General features: G+C 37.6%; 2 protein-coding genes across 2 annotated transcripts in view; both read left to right on the plus strand.

Moving 5' to 3' along the window:
- LOC127638108 (protection of telomeres protein 1-like) overlaps nt 1-7,227 on the plus strand; it is a 56,208-nt gene extending 48,981 nt beyond the window's left edge. The window contains exons 15-20 of the mRNA XM_052119461.1: nt 1,371-1,561; nt 3,482-3,617; nt 3,800-3,882; nt 4,050-4,144; nt 6,720-6,825; nt 7,007-7,227. Of these exons, the coding sequence (XP_051975421.1) occupies nt 1,371-1,561; nt 3,482-3,617; nt 3,800-3,882; nt 4,050-4,144; nt 6,720-6,825; nt 7,007-7,110 (715 nt within the window). The 3' untranslated portion in view covers nt 7,111-7,227. The remainder of the gene's footprint in view (nt 1-1,370; nt 1,562-3,481; nt 3,618-3,799; nt 3,883-4,049; nt 4,145-6,719; nt 6,826-7,006) is intronic.
- Nucleotides 7,228-7,669: 442 nt separating this feature from the next.
- On the plus strand, nt 7,670-13,343 carry LOC127638111 (prosaposin receptor GPR37-like). Its single transcript, XM_052119463.1, has 2 exons — nt 7,670-8,940; nt 11,104-13,343. Exons 1-2 carry the CDS (start codon nt 8,053-8,055, stop codon nt 11,923-11,925), a joined length of 1,710 nt encoding a protein of 569 aa, XP_051975423.1. The 5' UTR covers nt 7,670-8,052; the 3' UTR covers nt 11,926-13,343.
- Nucleotides 13,344-20,930: the final 7,587 nt, after the last annotated feature.

The following is a 20,930-nucleotide window of genomic DNA, read 5'->3' on the forward strand; positions in this document are numbered from 1 at the left end:
CACTGGAATTGGGTTAAGAAAAGTCCAACACATTATTCAATCCTGGAGGGATAGTGGTGAACCATCAAATTCACGGAAGAAATGTGATCAGAAAAAATCTTGATTGATCATGATCAGAGATCACTAAAACGCTTGGTGAAGTCTCATTGTAAAAAATCGTCAGTAGACCTCTCGGCTATGTTTAATAGTTTAAGAGCACTTCCACTCGCACAATGCAATGAGAACTTACAGGATTGGGACTTTCTTGTGTGGCCACAAGAAAGCCACTTGTTAGTGATGCTAATCGGAAAAAAATACTTACATTTGCTAGGGAGCATAAAGATTGGACTGTAGAGCAAAAAAAGTTAATGTGGTCTGATGTGTCCAGATTTATCCTATTCCAAAGCGATGGGCGCATCAGGGTAAGAAGGGAAGTACATGAAGCGATGCACCCATCATTCAATGCCCACTGTACGAGACTCTGGAGGAAGTGTTATGATCTGGGGTTGCTTCAGTTGGTCAGGTCCAAGTTCAGCAATGTTATGCAGCAATAAAATGAAGTCAGCTGACTACCTGAATGTACTGAATGACCAGGTTATCCCATCAATGGAGTTTTTCTTTCCTGATGGCACAGGAATTCTAGGACGAAAATGCCAAGGTTCATTGGGCTCAGATTGTGAAAGAGTGGTTTAGGGAGCATGAGGAATCATTTTCACACATAAATTGTCCTGACTTTAACCCCACTGAAAGTCTTTGGGACTCTCCCATCATCAATACAAGATCTCGGCCAATTAATGCAACTCTGGATGGAAATGAATGTTGTGACGTTTTCTAAACATTGCCACAAAGAATGCACGCTGTAATCAAAGCTAAAGGCGGTCCAACGAATTTATAGAGTATGCAACTTTTTTTGGCCATGCAGTGTATGTTTTTATTTATAGCCATACACTTGTATAAGAAATATATTATTTTACTATATATACATTTCATATTTATACAAATGAGCCAAAACATTATGACTACTCACTGGTGAAGAGAATAACATTGGTCACCTCCTAACAAGGCCACATGTCAAGTTCTGGGTAGATTAGATGATACGCGAACAATCAGTTCTTGTAGTCATTGTGTTGAATGTAGGAGAAATGGCCAGGAGTAAAGACCTAATCAACTTTAACAAGCGAAAAATTGTTATGGCCAGATGACTGGATCAGAGCAGCTCTGAAATGGTGAGTACCTACCGACAGTGGTCCGAGGAGGGACAAACCACAAACTGGTGACAGGGTGTTGGGTGCCCAAGGCTCATCGATGTGCGAGGGCAACGAAGACTATCCCATCTGGTCCAAACCAACAGAAGGTCTAAAAAATATTAATCTGCATTATTTATGTAATAGGAGAGAGGTCCCAGATGACAGCATGATTGGTAAACTCTTCAGAGAATCTGCGAAAGATAACCAACCCTGTCTTGAGTTTTGGGCCGCCTCCTCTTCTGCAAGATCTACTGAACCAGGCAGAACCATCTCAATGCACATATCTAGTGATATGGTTGGGGAAAGCACTCACACCCAACTCATTTTCGTCCAGGGTTAGTCTGACTGCAAAGAGATTTTTTTTTGCATGAAAACATTAGTTAGAAAAATAAATTCTGGTCATGTTTGCTCTTAAATATTTAATCTAATTGATATTGTGTTTTTGTAGAGCTGTCGATATACACTGCATGCCAAATTATTATGCAAATTGTATTCCTCAGGATTCATTTTATTTTTGAACAAACACAATGCTCTCAGTCAATCCAAAATGTAATTGAACCTCAAACCTGAATGTTTAACAAAGGAAAAGTGAGTTTTGTCATTCTCAGGGGAACATATAAGTGTGCACAATTATTAGGCAACTAAATTACAAAAATAATTTCTCCCAACTCAGTTGAGAATGTTTATTCTCAATTTTTAGAGTAGGTGCAAGTAACACAAAATGACAATTAAATAAAATGTTTGGCCTTTCAAAAATATTCAGTGACCAGTATAGCCACCCTTCTTTTCAATAACTGCCATGGGCCTTCCATCCATGGAGTCTGTCAGTGTCTTGATCTGTTCACGATCAACATTCACTGAAGCAGCAACCACAGCCTCCCAAATGCTGTTCAAAGAGGTGCATTGTCTTCCCTCACTATAAATCTTACATTTGAGAAGGGCCCACAAGTTCTCAGTAGGATTTAAATCAGGTGAGGAAGAGGGCAAAGTCATTATTTGGGCATCTTTGAGGCCCTTACTGGCAAGCCAAGCAGTGGAGTACTTGGATGCATGTGATGGAGCATTGTCCTACATAAAGATCATGGCCATCTTGAATGCTGAGGATTCTTCCTGTACCACTGCTTGAAGAAAGTACTTTCCAGAAACTGGCAGTAGGTTTGAGAGTTGAGTTTCAGTCCATCTTCAGCTTGAAAAGGTCTAACTACCTCATCCTTAATGATAGCAGCCCATACCAGTACCCCTCCTCCACCTTGCTGGCACCAGACCTGAAGTGGTGCCCTGTGTCCATTTGTGATCCGGCAACGGGACATCCATCTGGTCCATCAAGAGTCACACTCATCTGTCCATAAAACCTTGAAAAATCTGTCTTCATGTATTTCTTTGCCCAATCTTGAGGCTTCAACTTGTGAACTTGAGCCTTCTTGACCTTAGCCATGTCTCGGAGCACTTGACATCTTGTATTTCTGGACACTCCAGGTAGGCTGCACTTCTGGAATATGGTTGCATTGGAGGATAATGGGTTCCTGGTAGCTTCGTGTTTAATTCTTCTCAAGACTTTTGCAGTTAATTTGCGCCTTTTCTTCATGTATTTTTTGCACCCAAGTTGACTATTCGCAACAAAACCTTTGATTGCCAGGTGGTCACGCCTCAATAGTTTAGCTATTTCAAGAGTGTTGCGTCCGTCTGAAAGGGATTTTGCAATTTTTGACTTTTCAGTGTCAGTTAAATCTCTTTTTTCGGCCCGAGAATCTGCCTAATAATTATGCACACCTTTAGGCCAGACAATTAGGGCCAGTCGCAAATACATACTACCTGAAAATGATTGAATCCAATAAGCATTCAAGTTTATATGGTTTGTATTGGAAAATATGCATGGAAATAATGATAAGATAAGAATACTCACTTGCCTTATAATTGGGCAGGCAGTGTACAGGAAATGTGCACTCGTTCATTTTTTTCCTCTTTAAAAAGATTGAACTATTAAAGAAACAAAGAGTACTTCTGAAACATGCTTATGAAAATCATAAGCACTCTCATGAGATGAAAACCTTATAAAAGTTGTTTTATTCTACATGGAAAGGGTCACTTGATCAGTCGAATACTACTCGCTTAATGTCATCCCTGTTATTGGACACTTTTACTCATGGAATAAATTAATCATGGCCGACCGAGATAAGTACATTTCTACAATGGCACTGGTAACTGAAAACTATTACCATTATAGACAATGATAATGATCAGTGTTGTGTCTGCAGGAATGATTCTGGATGAGGTTTGCTTGTTATCACGTGATTATAAAAACCTGGTTCCCGTGCGATCAGAGAATGGTAGGATGAGCCTGATAGATCTCACAGCTCCCTTCCTCTTTCGTGGAGACAAAAGATATTATGGGTAAGATGACAGGGCTACCTACTTCAACAAACCTCCAGAAACCATTTTTAAGCTCCCCTGGCATTCGATGTGAACACCTTGTCATGTGTACACATCGTGTTATTACCATATGACATACCCACAGGGAAAATATAGAATCACTTCTATATATAGTTGACATTTATTGTTTGTGTGTGCCTCAGGTGTAAACACTGTTCTCCGCACACATTTGAAAACCCTGTGTTTACTGGAGTGGAGAACTGGGATGAACAGAGAATTGCAGAAGGTATTGTGTCACCAGTCGGTTACGGAGCTCATGGTAATACTTGACTCACATCCACAATGCCAGTTTTTTCTCTCCATTTCTCCTAGAACTATATATATATATATATATATATATATATATATATAATGTAGGTATATATTAGGTTTGTCTGTGTCTCTGTTATACAGCTCTTGGGGTCCAGCTGATGCAGTATGGATTATTAGTCCAATTTGAACTACAGGACCAGACTGACACATTAGAGGCTCTGCTGTGGGAGAACTCTGTGAGTCTAAACACGACAATATAAGTGACATTTAATTAAAGTAGCCTGAAAATCATTTAGATATTGTCTCTTGTGAATCAATTCGATTTTTTTACTTTGATTTTTAATTATTAATTAACATTTTAAAGGGATAGTTCACCCAAAAATGTTCTTTTTCTCACCCTCATGCCATCCCTGATGTGTATGACTTTCTTTCTTCTGCAGAAAACAAAACGAAGATTTTTACAAGAATATCTCAGCTCTGTAGGTCCAAACAATGCATGTGAATGGGGAACAGAACTTTGAAGCTCCAAAGGCACATAAATGCTGCTGTGGCAGGGTGGAGGGAGGGGCCGGGTTGTGATTCCACACACACCCTCCCGCCCTGCCACAGCAGCATAAAGTAATCAACACTACTCCAGTGGTAAAATCCACTGCTGTTTCCGAAACCGCATATTATCACAGTATGTACTGTATTTGATGAAGGACACACTTATCTGCTAGCAAAACAATACATTATTTTAGGTATGCATGTGAGTAGTATGAATGGATTTCAGAGATACAGTACTATGCAAAAGTGTACCTCTATGAAAGCACATAAAATGCTTCACAAAAACATTTGTTTTAAGATTATTTATATTTTCAGCTTTAGTGTGTCAATAGGAAAAATATATTTTAGACTCCCAAACATTTATTTTATGAATAGAATAGAATAGAAGAACAGGGAGCCCTGCAACAGATGGCATGGTCCCCACAGAGCCCCACACTGAACATCGTGACAGTCTGATTACATGAAGAGACGGACGCAATTGAGACAGCCTAAACAGATAATAGAACTGTGGTGAATTCTCCATGCAGCTTGGATCATCCTATCTGCCTACAACCAAGAAAAACTGTGTCCAGGTGTCCCTATCATAACTGGTGCTGTTTTGAAGGCATAGGTGGTCACACTAAATATTGATTTAGCTTTTTTATGTTTTTCTGGATTTGTATGATGTTAATTGATAAATAAAACTATTTATGGCATTATTTTTGAAGACATCTTCACAATGCAACATTTTTCCCAAGTGGCTAAAACCTTTGCAAAATGCTGTACTTCATCCGGGGATGTTGGCATCTTCTCGTGACCCGAATACATGACTTAATAACAACAACCGTGAAAAACCAATCTGCTTTGGTTTCGTTAAACATACACCATCCAAGCACAAGGGACAATTATCTTTGTATATATAGCTCTTACAGTTGAGAAGAGGTGTCTGAGGGATTATGGGGTCGTTTAGTGTTGATCCGTGCTTCAAAATCTCGCCGGAACTAGTTAAAAGGGTTACCACGGTCATGGAAAACCTGGAAATATCAGGGAATTTTCAAATTGCGATTTCCAGGCTTGGAAGAGTCATGGAAATTAATAAAATCTTCAAAGTCATGTAAAAAATCATGGATTTTATATATATATATATATATATATATATATATATACATATACATATATAGTTTATATATTTGTAATTATTATAATCTGTTATGAATGTTTAATCAGGGTGTTACATTGAACTAGATTAAAAACACGGAGTGAAGAGTTATCTGAAATTAGAGAGAAAAATATAAAAATACTTTGTATAGATACAGCTGTTTACAAATCCAATTCTCAGAACAAGTTTTCAGTATCTCTGGGACTCACTGAATTCTCAAGTTTTTACTTTCTTGACATTTCCCTGAACTCTGCTATGCGTTCTTATGGATTACATTTAAAATGTAACTTTTATCAAACAGGGGTAGGGTTTTGTTTTTACAAATTTGCAATTGTGCTTGCGGTGTCATTTTCAGAATGAAAGGCTAAATGTTTGGGCATTAAAATTAGCTTTCAAGTCATGGAAAAGTAATGGAAATTCATTGGTAGAAAAGAGTGGGAACCCTGTAGTAGGTTTTCTGGGCATTTCTTGCTTACTGCTTCATGAATACTGTGGATTTGGACACACTACTCCATTGGCATGCTGTTTTTGGCATACTATATTGTAGAGAAGTGTGGGTATTCGGATGCAGCGCATGTCTTCAGAAGTGATATGATAGTTGTGGGTGAGAAACAGATCAATATTTAAGTAATTTTTAACACTCAGTCTCCACTGTCACATTCTTCTTTTGTTTTTGGTGGTTCGCATTCTTCACGTATATCAACACCTACTGGGCAGGGAGGATAATTTATAGTAAAAAAAAATAATAACTTAAATATTTATCTGTTTCTTACACACATCTATCATATTGCTTCTGAAATCATGGGTTTAACCACTGGAGTTGTGTGGATTACTTTTATGCTGCCTTTTTGTGCTTTTTGGAGCTTCACATTTTTGGTCACCATTCACTTGCATTGTATGGACCAACAGAGCTGAAATATACTTCCAAAAATGTGTTCAGCAGAAGAAAGAAAGTCATACACATCTGGGATGGCATGAGGGTGAGTAAATGATGAACTGTCCCTTTAATGAGTGTGTGCTAGTTTGTCAAAAGGGTAATAGCACTGCCTGATCAGTAGAGGTTGCTGTTTGTCCCTTTTGAAATAGATTTGCATTGCGTGATTGTCTCATGTTTGGCTCCTCTGTAGGAGAGATTCTTCCATGTTTCTGCTGTCGAGACTTCAGCCAGTCAGGACTTGCAGGACAAGGTTCAGACCATTATGGACACACTTCAGCCACCAGGAAGCAGTATGGGTAAAAAGTTAACTTCCTACATATAACTTTAATTCCTTGAATTTTTGTGTTTAGGGCTGCTGTAACTACACTTTTCAGCCCTTTTTTGAACCCTTATGTTGCATATTGAACACAAGGAAGCTGAAATTCTGAATGATAATGATAATGATGTTTAACCTTTTTTTCTCTACTGCCCTTGTAGAAGAACATCCTTGGCTGGACCTTTGCTTATCTCTCTACACTGTACAGGACAACAACAGAAATAACATTTGCTACCAGATCACAAGCACAGAAATTAAAGACTGAGTTAACCTTTGAACATTTTACATTTAGAGAAATTATGTAAGGACACCTAGAGTTACCAGATATTTCAGAAATGTTTTGTGAAGAAATGTAAATGCATGTTTTATGCCCAAACACCTAATCCCTAAATTCATAGCAAAAAATAAAGTGTATTTCCATTTATAAGACAGTTCTTCAGTATCTCAGTACCTCTCTTGTTTTCACGGAGTTCACACGGTCATGGTAAAACTGGAAATATCAGGAATAATGGGGTCATGTATCAGCTCATGGTAATGAATAAAATCTTAATGTCAGTCATGGAAATGTCTATAGAAATATACAGTATATATATATATATATATATTATACAAACTACTGGAAAAGTCATGGAAGTAGTTAACTGGTCAAACAGTCTGTGAATCATAGCTCTAGCTCTTAATATCAGGATCGAGCTGAGAAGCATGGACAGTCTGGTTTGATGCTCGAAACACGCTGCAGTTCTGCTTTAGTCCGCTAGTTGCGCATTTCACTGTGTAGTAGGTGTGAGAGCGGCGCCTACTTGACCGTTCCTGTCACAGGGCTGCATCAGGAGCGGACATGGACGACACTCAAGGACTTTCACTATATCGATATGCTGGATTCTCTTGGCCTTTACCTGTTTTTTGTTTTTGTTTTTTCTTCTTCCTGTGATAAGTAGCGCTTGGAAATAAGTTTAAAAGCTCAAACAAGTTTTTTTTTACGTGTTTTTTTTACTTAATCTGTTAAAATACCGAACGTCTGTGTAAACAAGTGTCAGGATTTACACATTTCTCACAATTCTGATGTTCAAATATTATTCCTGGGATTGTAAAATGGAAACTGGTGATCTACCAGCGAGTGGGACGACGCTTGATATTTATTCTGCAACCTTATAGTATTGGACATTCTGGATTTAGATTTTTCCGAGGATTTCCTGAGGGCAAAATAATGGAAATTCAAATTGTAAGCTTATTTTGTTTGCTGGCGTGTTTTGAACTTTCAGTTCTTACAAGTAGTCATATCAGGACCGATATAGCTTCAAAAAACAGTTATTTAACACAAAAAGTGCGTAAAATCAGCAATGAGAGACGTGTAATTACAAATAAACTGTATTACGAAACTGGTATAAAAGGATTACAATCTACAGGCGTGACTACATCGCCCGCGACTACGATATCGATAAAAACGATACATGTATCGAGCGAAAGTCGGTCAGTGAACGTGAGCAGTGAACGAAGGGTACGAAATCGAGGAGCATCGGTACAGAACTTCGAAAAGTCTCAAATGAATAAACATAGCCATTCTAAATCAATATTGAGACAAACGGATAACTTCAGTCGAATAAAAGTTAGCTATCCCAGACAGAAAAGAGCTGCTGTCAATGAGAGCGAAACGAATCGATCAGTACCGAAGCCTGAAGCGCAGATCCAGCCTACCGATTTACCCATTGATTCCTCAACCATCCCTGAATGGGGCACCTCATCTGAAGAAGACTACGAAGAGCAATTTACCCCCTTCATTCCATTCAATACCCGATCAAGAACCCCAGGGGTCAGGAATCCGTTTTATCCATTGACAAGTGAATCGTATGGTGCATATGCTGTCATGTGCATCTCCATTACCCTTTTCGTTGTGGGCATCATTGGGAATATAGCAATCATGTGCATTGTGTGCCACAATTACTACATGAGAAGCATTTCAAACTCCTTGCTGGCCAACCTTGCCCTGTGGGATTTTGTCATCATCTTTTTCTGCTTGCCACTGGTTATATTCCATGAACTCACTAAGGATTGGCTCCTTGGGGAATTCTCGTGTAAAATCATTCCCTACATAGAGGTAAACATATTGGACCTGTTGGTCACTTTGATTGAAGTACAGTGCTTTCTATAACTGATGTCTGATATTCATTTTCAATTATTAATACCCAATAAACAGCTTGAACTGAAAGGAAAATGCCACAATATGTCAAGAAAATACTATTCATTGCTAATACAGTAGGAGATCTGTAAGGATAAGTTTGACATACTGTAACTTGACTTTCAGGGTTCTTTTTGAATGTATGATTTAAGAGATATAGACAGTGAGGATTCCCACAATTCATGTTGTGTGTAGGTCAGGTTACTCTCATAGACATCTTTGTTGTTTTGTCCTCCTCACTTATGTAGTGTAAGGGGGAGTGTCTTCTCTGTAGAGACACAAAGAGAAAGTGGCGGTGCCCTGGGGCAGCATTCAGATTGTATTGTGTGTTTTTCTGGGGAACTGTGGTGCCATAGCTGTGGATTTAATCTCCTGACACTATTGAGCCCCTTCCTCTTGATTCAGAACAGCACCTCTAACATGATCACAAGTCTATGGCCTTAAATGATGAGGCCATCCTGTTCATGTGCATCCTACAGTAGTTCTTAATATTGTATTTTGTGGCTGTTCACAGGAAGAGGTGATCTCTGCTAAGGAGCTTTAGAATACAGTTCCCTTGTAGCCCCTGTTTAAAACAGAAAAAGATGACCTTACAGCATAATGAAAAATTGACTCCTGTTTACAATTTGCGCTCTATAACTGTGAGAGAGATATACGAACACCACAGCATAGTAAGAGACAAGTTTTCCAGTTTATTTCATGTTGCGTTAATGGCAAATGTCTCTATAAGTAATAATTCACCAAAAAATTAACAAACTCATAATTTACTCACCCTCATCCCTTCCCAAACTAGGATGACAAATGAAGATATTTTAAACCATAGATGAGGTGTTGTTGTTCAAACAATGTAAGTCAATGGGATCCAAAATCTTCACGGTCCAATAAGGACATAAATGGTTAACAACAAAACATCTCGATGTGTAATGATGCAAGGTTTGATACCTGGCAACCACGTGGAGCATCAGAACATTTCTTTATTGAAGCCTGCACTGTTCCAATCTGGCTGGAAGTGAAGATTTATAGTGAATTAGGACTTACATTTTGATCTGTTTCTAACATGGATTAAACCACTAGAGTCATATCGATTACTTTTATGCTGCCTTTATATACTTTTTGGAGCTTGAAAGTTTTAAAGACAGGGAAATAATACATTTTTAATGTTTAATTTCTGACTTAATTTCTAAAATTATCTAGATAATTTGCTGACATTAGTGACATTTATATTATCATGATTTATTGATCGTGTTAGGCTGCAATCAGTATAAATGTTTTGGCTTGAATTTGATTTGACCAAATCACTTTTACTCGAAATAATTGTTTTGAAGAATCCATGAAATCTTTTGTAAGTCGCTTTGGATAAAAGCGTCTGCCAAATGAATAAATGTAAATGAAATCAAAATTGGAGTTTTGTGGCTTTTAGTCCATGTCCATTAGCTTTGAGGCCATTTGTATACTACTGTAGCCTACTCCTGAAAGAAATTTTTCACAAAATAGATGCTTTTTCACCATTAAGCCAAAAAGTTCTCATTGTGGATCCGTGCCTTTCCGTACTGATCCAGCCTATTTGATATGGTTACTGTTTTTTTTCACCAGCATGATTCAGTAAGGTTAGCTGAACCGGGGACTGTTTGAAATCATATCGTACTGAGCCATGATCAGGTGGAAATACTATTTTAACCTGATTGTTTGGCCTGATGGTGGAAAAGGGAATTTTTAGAAGATATACACATTTAAAAAAAACAGTCTCTCTCTCTTCTGGTAAAATGGACAAAAAACCTCTTGTTTGCAGACACTTATAAAAAATGTTGTCCTACAAAATGCTCTCTAGAATCATATTGTCCCTCCCCCAATACCATCTGCTGCCAATTAGCAATAGCACCTCAAGGTCTATGGTTGTGACATGCTCTAACAACAATCATTTTGATATGACTTACCCTGGCTTCCTGTTTCAAAAGGAAATGCATCAACACAAGAAAGATAACTGCTTTGCAAGACATTAAATGGGGTTGTCCTGCATTTTTTTAATAGAATTGTACACTTCTTTTCAATGACCAAACTTCTTTACTTGCCTTTACCTTGCAGGTGGCTTCTTTGGGAGTGACTACATTCACACTTTGTGCATTGTGCATCGACCGTTTCCGTGCAGCGAGCAACATCCAGATGTACTACGAGATGATCGAGAACTGCAGTTCCACTGCAGCCAAGCTAACAGTGATCTGGCTCGGTGCTCTCCTCCTGGCCTTGCCCGAGCTCCTCATCTGGCAGCTGGTGAAAGAGGAGCACGAGCCTCCGGAGGTGATGCCCTGCGAGCATTGCGTAGTCCGAATCTCCACGGCACTCCCAGACACACTCTATGTTCTCGGACTCACCTACAACAGCGCTCGCCTTTGGTGGTACTTTGGCTGCTACTTCTGCTTGCCTACCCTCTTCACCATCATTAGTTCGGTGACGACCGCTCACAAGATCCGTAAGGCAGAGCGCTCCAGCGTTCGCGGCAATCGCAAACAGATCAAACTGGAGAGCCAAATGAACTGCATCATCGTAGCTCTGGCCATACTGTATGGCTTTTGCATCATTCCGGAGAACATAAGCAACATCATATCGGTGTACATGGCTACGGGGGTGCCACGTCGCACACTGGATATCCTGCATCTGGTGAGTCAGATGATGCTTTTCTGCAAATCGGCAGTTACACCTGTGCTTCTTTTGGTACTTTGTCGACCTTTCAGTAAAGCATTCCTGGATTGTTGCTGCTGTTGCTTTGAAGAGTGCGGCCCACCAAAGTCCTCCACGGCCACCAGCGATGACAACGATCAGGACGCCAACACTGACCTAGAGCTTTCACCCTACAGCACTGTCCACAGGGAAGCATCCACCTTCCCGAGAGCGGGAACACACTGCTGAGGTTGTACCCTACCTAAGGGATACACATTACCCTTGCTAGGTTCATTACCAAGGGCTCAGATTTACTGAATAAACCCATCGAGAGAAGTCATTTTCACTGGCTTGCACAATTTTGAGATTTAAGTGTGGTTCTTGTTTTAATACTGCCTAATGCTAGGCTGTGATTTGAAAAAGATTCCACAAACTTGGCATTTTACCTTGGAAGATAGGGATAAAGATGTTTATTACAGGACAGATGGTCTTAGAGATGCAACTGCCATATTGCTGTTTACAATTAAAAACATATGGTATTGTCTAGTTTGTTGGAAGTTTATAGGAAGTCTAGAGAGATTTATCAATTAACTCACATGCAAATGTTATAATTGCACAATTTTCTTACCTCTATATTTTTCAGTTGTAAAGAAATAGTTCACCCAAATTTTGGCTATCATTTACAGTTCTCGCCCTCATGACGGTTGAAATCTGTATTGCTTTTTACATCCGTGGAACATACAAGAAGTGTCTTGTAGATTGTCCAAGCTGCTTTTTTCCATAGAATGAAGGTAGACAGTGACCAGTGGCTGTCAAGCTCCAAAAGCAACATAAAAGTTTAATTATAGTACATGCAACTCCTGAGTTACAGTATACACAAAGTCTTTTGAAGCCATACAGCCTTATCTCCTTTGCAATTGCACATTTTCAAACAATGGTTCTCTTGTATTACAGGAATGCTACTAGGATACAATCATTGATCTTTAGGTTGAGCAACTGGTTGTCTCTTCATCGGACAGGGTTTGGGGGGCTGTGGATGAGGAAGGGGCGTCCCCCTTCATCATTTTGGAATCATCATTTGGTCAGAATTGCCACCCACCCACAGGTCCTACGGGCCCATTAGGTCTGGGCTATGGTGTGTTGGATGCACCATGTTTAAATGAGGGAAGCAGCAGTTTGCATATTTTGCAATACATCTTTTTCAGTTCCATGCAAGAAAGAAAATCATATCTTTCTAACAACATGCATAAATGATGACGTAATTTTCATTTTTGGGTGAAGTATTCCTTTAATATGGTAATTTACATCTTTTTTTTTAAATGTGCTTCTGAGTCTTATGGAAAGTAATATATAGAAAATGGCTGTTCATAGTGTTTTGCGGTGTTAAGGAAAGTGGCGATTCTTGTGAATCGGTTAAAAGTTAAGCCTAGCTCCCTTGCCATGTAAGTTTAAAATTCACTCTGTATTTGCTAGCAGAAAAAAAACTTGTAAAATAATCTTCAGCCTTTGGAAAGCACTGAAGCGTATGTTGTTTTAGCCACGACATGTCACTTTAATAAAAAAAAAAAACCTGAATGATCTTAATGGCTAATGAGAAATGTATCCAGGCATCTGGAGAATGTAGCTAAACAATTTGGGCAAAGAAAACTTGAGTGTTATCAACTGAAACTGGCTATAGTGATTAAAATGTTGAGTTTTTATTATTATTTGACGTTTATGTGAGCTAGTACATGGAGGAATTTAAATTGAGCTATTTGTGCTTTGTGCTGTAGACCTTTTGACCATAACCAATCTGTTTTTTTTTTTTTATTAAGTTGGCTTGTGAAAGCCAACTTACTGAAATCCTACTTAAACTTATTATTATTCCGCTTATTCTTCTTAGCGGTGAAATTTCTATATCTAACTCCTCCTAGAGCTTTAACTCCACATACTCCAAACTCGGCTCAGACACTCAAACTGTTCTGACTCGAGTTGCTATATCTTTTCTAACTGATCGGACTTACGGTTTTCCTAAAATGACGATCAAACTCGGAAAAACTCCCATTGACTTAACATTGCGGAATGTTCAGAAATTTAAATCCCAACTGACATTTTCACACACACAGACAAAAAGGGCCTGTCAGCCCTGCATCTCTCCTCTCTCTCTCCCTCAGAGGATTTATTTATCAAGCAGCCAAAAAGTAATGACCTAAAATCTTCATAGCCACACGCTAAAATATGCTAAAAACATGCTAGCATCATGCTAACACATGCTAGCATTGACTAGCGAAGTGTTAAAACAAGCTAAAAATGTGCTAGCATCATGCTAAAATCGCCTAGCGAAGTGCTAAAACATGCTAAAAACGTGCTAGCATCATGCTAACACAAGCTAGCATCGCCTAGCGAAGGGCTAAAACATGCTAAAAACGTGCTAGCATCGCCTAGCGAAGTGCTAAAAATGCTAAAAACATGCTAGCATCATGTTAACACATGCTAGCATCGCCTAGCCGAGTCGCTAAAACATGCTAAAAACGTCGCTAGCATCATGCTAACACATGCTAGCATCGCCTAGCGAGTGTTAAAACATGCTAAAAGCGTCTAGCATCGCCTAGCGAAGTGCTAAAAAATGCTAAAAACGTGCTAGCATCATGCTAACACATGCTAGCATCGCCTAGCGAAGTGTTAAAACATGCTAAAAACGTGCTAGCATCATGCTAACACATGCTAGCATCGCCTAGCGAAGTGCTAAAAAATGCTAAAAATGTGCTAGCATCATGTTAACACATGTTAGCATCGCATAGCGAAGTCTTAAAACATGCTAAAAACGTGCTAACATCATGCTAACACATGCTAGCATCGCCTAGCGAAGTGCTAAAACATGCTAAAACGTGCTAGCATCATGCTAACACATGCTAGCATCGCCTAGCGAAGTGCTAAAACATGCTAAAAACGTGCTAGCATCATGCTAACACATGCTAGCATCGCCTAGCGAAGTGCTAAAAATGCTAAAAACGTGCTAGCATCATGCTAACACATGCTAGCATCGCCTAGCGAAGTGCTAAAACATGCTAAAAAGTGTTAGCATCATGTTAGCATCGCCTAGCGAAGTGCTAAAAAATGCTAAAAACGTGCTTAGCATCATGCTAACACATGCTAGCATCGCCTAGCGAAGTGTTAAAACATGCTAAAAATGTGCTAGCATCATGCTAACACATGTTAGCATCGCCTAGCGGAGTGCCAAAACATGCTAAAAACAACGTAGCATCATGCTAACACATGTTAGCATCGCCTAGCGAAGTGTTAAATCATGCTAAAAACGTGCTAGCATCATGCTAACACATGCTAGCATCACCTAGCGAAGTACTAAAAAATGCTAAAAACGTGCTAGCATCTATCTGTCTGTCTATCTATCTATCTATCTATCTATCTGAGGGTCAATATCTATCTATCTATCTATCTATCTATCTATCTATCTATCTATCTATTTGAGGGTCAATATCTATCTATCTATCTGAGGGTAAATATCTATCTATCTCTCTATCTATCTATCTGAGTGTCTGTCTATCTATCTATCTATCTATCTATCTAGCAACTAAGTTAAACTTTTAACTACTTTAAACTACAAACTACTTTAAACTTTAAACTAATTTAAACTTTAAACTCATTTAAACTTTAGACTAATTTAAACTTTAAACTAATTTAAACTATAAACTAATTTAAACTTCAAACTACTTTAAAATTCAAACTAATTTAAACTTTAGACTAATTTAAACTTTAAACTAATTTAAACTATAAACTACTTTAAACTTCAAACTACTTTAAAATTCAAACTAATTTAAACTTTAGACTAATTTAAACTTTAAACTAATTTAAACTATAAACTAATTTAAACTTCAAACTACTTTAAACTTCAAACTTTCTGGTCCAAACTTTCACAAGCCAACTTAAAGTTTGTCTCGACGAACTTTTTCTAGTTTTATTTTTTTTATTTCATGGCAAATGTGTTTGTTATCAGGCCTAAAAGTCATCAATGCCATACAGTACTCTCATAGAATACAGAGGTTTTTGTCTAAGGCTGTGGCCAGTTCAACATTAGGCATTCATAATGCAGCGGGATCCATGATATCACGAACAGAAATGCAGAATGGCTTGGAAGTGTGGGGAAAGTTGTAGGAAGCCTGTTGGTTGGCTTAAAAGGGGAGCTGTTGCTTATAGGCAAATCCAGACTGAATCTGCAGACATTTCTCTTGCATTTTCTGTGCTTCTTTGTATTACGTCTATATTTTAAGGAACTCGTTGCAGTGGAAATCGAGTCCTGCAAGATTTTACTCTTATGGCTTAAACAAATTTTAGTACAGGGAGATTTTGACAGTTTTATGTATGAACTGAGACTAATGTACCAAATCTGAGATATGTACTGAATGATTCAAACTAACAATCTTTTATGATGATTTACACTGCATTGTCTCCATCTTTGAATAGTTTCCATTTGTTCCTTGCATGGCCTTGAGTACCTAATCAAAATACATTCGTATCATGAAAAGATTAGGTTGTATTTTATTTTAAGGCACACTGAGAGTGTTCTCTGACATTCTCATACATATTTAAATAGATAGCATCATTCCACACTATCTGTCTAATAATTAGGCACCATTGAACAGTTACTGTTTTGAATGTCATGTGTCATATTAATATTTCATGAATGATATCTTCGTGCCACTCTACTACACAGTTCAGACATTGTTGGGTTGCTGCAAGGACTTCATTCATGTTTGTTTGATGACAGCTGGTGTGGGTTTTTCTGTTTTGTATTTTTCTCCTCTAACATTTTTGTTCATTATTACTTGCTTTCTTGGGAAACTTGGGGAAAAATATGGTTTGTAACACCATGGTTAATTGGTTCCCACCAAAAAACAAAAACAAACATGGCTGCCACAGTCATTGTCAATGCAGTTTTACTATTGTGAAACCATGGTTCATTTTGGAGGTGTTTTTGCTTATATATTCATGTTATATGTGGTTTACAACTTTTGCATCCCTATTACCAACATTTGATAATTTTGGTATCTAAATATCAGCCGCAGCCCTTGCATTTTAAATCTAGGACTTCAGTGTGATTCATGCCATTAAGAAAACACAGTTTCACAATGAATAAGACACCGTATGCATCATACATTATGTGGCAGTCAACTAATAATACCAATTTACATTTTAAAAACACATCCACGCATGAAAGCCAGAACAAAGGAGGTCTAATAACAAGAAAAATCTCTCAAATAATATTTGTAATTTAAATGTTGCTTGCAATAAATTTTGTTTCGTCAGGGTACACAGTTACTTTTCAAAACTTGATCTGACTCTGAATGCTCAAGCAGCTTAATTTACACTTGGAAAACTCCTGATGTTGCTATAACAATGCAATAAGCACTTACCAATTTGCTTGAAATGAAAATCAGTCCTCCATTCCGGTTTAATAAATTAATCGCACGATCATGCAGAACATCTTAGGTTTTTAAATCCATAAGGATCTTTTTCTCAACGGCAATATCAGCAGTGATGACAGCCAACTGATCGGCAAGATCTCACACTCTTCGCTTTCAAATTATGTAAATCACTTAAAATGTGATTTCATCACTCAAGGCCAGCTGGAAGGCCTGGACTGTAGTGATGTGACATTCATGAAGGATTCATTAATTTTTAACAAATCTTTTATGTGACTCAGAATAACGTGTAGTCTCAGAGAGTGATTTGTTCATTTTGTGTTGGCCATGCATGTGCATTGCTCAACCTCCTTTTGCTTGTTACGTGAAAACCGTGTAGGCCTTGTAAAGGAAACTGAAATGATTAGTTCAGCTCTCGAGTCTTCCGGTCCGAGTCATTCATTCTTTTATGTGCAGTGCTGTCACGTGATAAAAGAACGAACGAATCAGACAAGAAGATTCCAGAGGTAAACTAATCATTTGTTTCTCGTAATTTGTCCTTGGCTGCATTATCAGTTTTCCCTTATTGGGACTATAATCAATGTTTTCGTAAGTAGACATGTTGGGGGGGATTTGGCTATTTATAATATAACATTTTAATTTAATTCTGCTCAAATGAACGAAATGAATTACATGATTTGGAAAATAAGATATGTTCATTTTGCTGAACGAGATTCAAGTCAGTAAAATTATCTGATCTTCCCTTCACTACTGGACTGGGACATATCCTAAAGACCACACCCACAAGAACAAATAAATAAATCTGATTGGCTGATGAATCTGACAAATTGACTTTAGTTGCTCATTCATTTGCACTGTTGAGGGATTCTGCACGGGGTGGAGCTCAGACTCACGTGCTGCTTCGGGCATGCGATTAAAATAATGCTTGTAAGCATAAATTCTAAATTCTTTTTTTTTTTTTTTGCTATTCGTTTGTAGATTAATTAGGAGTGGAAAGCGATTGAAAATACATTTGCAAAAAGGTCAATGAGAATGAAAGAATGAAAAAACAGTTATTTATTTGGCATGTTACGCCAGCAGAGAAGGCTTTGCTGACCCTGAGATATACTTATTTAGAGATGTATCTTTGGTGCTTGCATTTATTATCGTTTTTCTAGCAGAGTTGCTTGATTTTCTTTTACATACAGTATATATATTTATATATATATATAAATGAATGCCCTCTAATGTGACTGGTTGGACAGTTCTTTTTTATTTGATATGAGCTCTATAATTTAGTTATCATATTTTAGTGTAGGCATCTGCTAATCATGTTCAGTTGGTAACGTATAGTCAATGCTAGCTGTTAAATCCATAAAGAAACACATCACGGGCAGGTGCATACACAATTCAATGGGGAAAAAATTTAAGTAGCCAGCACACGTCAGATTGCTTGTAAATGTGTAATATCTTACAGCTCTTTGGTCAAAGACCTTCTTCAGGCATTCTGTTAATTTCTCTGAAGATTTTTCCAGTTGAAGTATATCACTGTTACATCATGATTTACCCGAGAAGTTCCACAAATGATGCTGGCGATACGCTGCGAACTGAAACAGAGAAGGTTAATGATGGTGGACATCATCCTCCTTCAATTCTTTATTTAAAAAATAGCGTCAAATGACAGCAAAAACATGCAATGAAAGTAATCACCTTCTTTGAGATGCTATTGTGCTTGCTAAATAAAAATTGTACAATGTGAATGCACGTAATATATATATATATATATATCCAACTAAATATATTTTATGTATATGCCAGGTGCACAAGGACAGTGAAACTGTTGCACTCACTTTGAGAGCAACTGTTTGTGGAGCGACACGGCACTTGAATCTAACATCACTTGAAGGGAAAGTACATCCTTAACCTAAGCAAAAGCGATACAATGATAACCCTCAAAACTCCACTCTTTTTAAAAACCAATATAACAAATTATTAAACATGAACAATCTCCTCCTATTCTCATTTTGCTAATAAATACATGAAATAATGCTTAATTTCAAGTCCCATGCAAAACATGATGGCAAATGGAAATTTAAAAGTCTTAATGTAGTCCCAACTCAAATAGATAAAGTAAATGTACATTTTACACATCAAATTGGATAGAACGCAATGAAATCAAGTTGTGACAGAATGTTTTAGAATTGTGTTGCTTTAGTTCATTTTAATGAAGTAAACTGAACAACCTGCAAAAATCCTTTTTTGTTGTTTTCTAGCAATTAAAATTAATTAGACAAAATTAATCAAATGTAAAAAATAATAAAACAATTATTGGTTATTATTAAAATAGATATTACAATAACTTGGGTAGCAGTGTTGAATATTGAGCTTGACAATTGCAGTCAACACAATATTTGTAAAGATTTTGAAAGTGGAACGACATTCACTTGCCAACTATGATCATAGAATCGTTCAATAAAGAGTGCCCCAATCGTGGTACCTTGCCTATACTAATGCGGGCTACTCACACTATATTCCTAGACAATGATTATACTGATGGGAAACAGGGATGGTACCCATACTTCTAATGGCTGCCCGCTTTCTAATTGGATCTATCTGATTGACTGGATGCCATCCATTGAAAAGAAGGGCTTTGTTGTCTTGTTTTTCCCTTTGTGGAATTGTGCCTCATTTCTAGGTCACTGCCTGTGATGGACGCATGAATGTGTTAATGAGCACCCTGTGAACTCTTCCTTGTTTGTGAGGGGGTCTTGTCTTTGTCACACACTGTATGCACTATTTGTGCACCCTACTTAAATGCACTTTGAAGGGTAATTGTTGGCAGTGCCAAATCAACCTTCATGTTTGCTTAACTTCAAAGGTCTCTTTTAAAATCCTAATTGAGACATTCTGATATACACACAGCAGATCACCCCTCCTACTGCCCCGTTAGCATTGTTACCCTTGACCTTCACCTTTGGGGGAATAATCACAATTTGCTCTTATAGCAGCATTACAGTCTCTTATAGTCAGTACATTATATTAATAGGGGGACTAACCTTCTCACAGTCAATTAAATATGACTACAGTGTCGTAAAGAGGCTAAACTTTTAAAAGAGCTAACTTCAAAGGACATACTGTATAGACTCTTACAGAGAGTCAAAAGTGGACTGTTAACACTGAAGAAACAATAATGCCCCAAACCTTTGGGATTTTTCACATTACAAAAGACTATTAGCAAATATTAGACGAATATTACCGTTGCTAATTATGTAATAATATATGTCAAGGAATCATTAATTAATTGATTTTGATTTATTTCATTTTTCTTAGTTACAAGTGCTTTATCTGAATACAAAACACTTAAACTGAATACTAAAATACTATTAATATTGTGTTTATAATATTGTAAATATGTTACACATTTTAAGAGGACCCAAAACGGACCCTTGGAAGGACCCAAAACCCAAAAATAATATAACTGAAGTATTGGTTAATATATTAATTAATATTAATGTACCATATTCTTGCCACATTGTTATAATATAGAATAATAATAGACAAGGTAATAATGCTGTAGCTGCATGCATAATATTTATAAAATAATTAGCAAACTGCTGTTGGAGTATAACATGTCACACCGTACTGTATTTCTTAACTTCCCACATACAGAATAAGTTGAACACTTCTGTTTCATTTTGACTACAACCACTTTCATTTCATCTCCCTCTTCTCTTGTATGTCTCTCTGTAACCCCTCTGTTTGGCTAGCATTCTCAAGACTCAACAATTCTGATGCCCAGTCTTCAACATGTCAAAACTGACACAGACATTTTAGCATAAAAGAAAATTCCATTGT

This window comes from Xyrauchen texanus, chromosome 46 (genome assembly GCF_025860055.1).
Source record: "Xyrauchen texanus isolate HMW12.3.18 chromosome 46, RBS_HiC_50CHRs, whole genome shotgun sequence".
Classification (NCBI taxonomy): Eukaryota; Metazoa; Chordata; class Actinopteri; order Cypriniformes; family Catostomidae; genus Xyrauchen; species Xyrauchen texanus.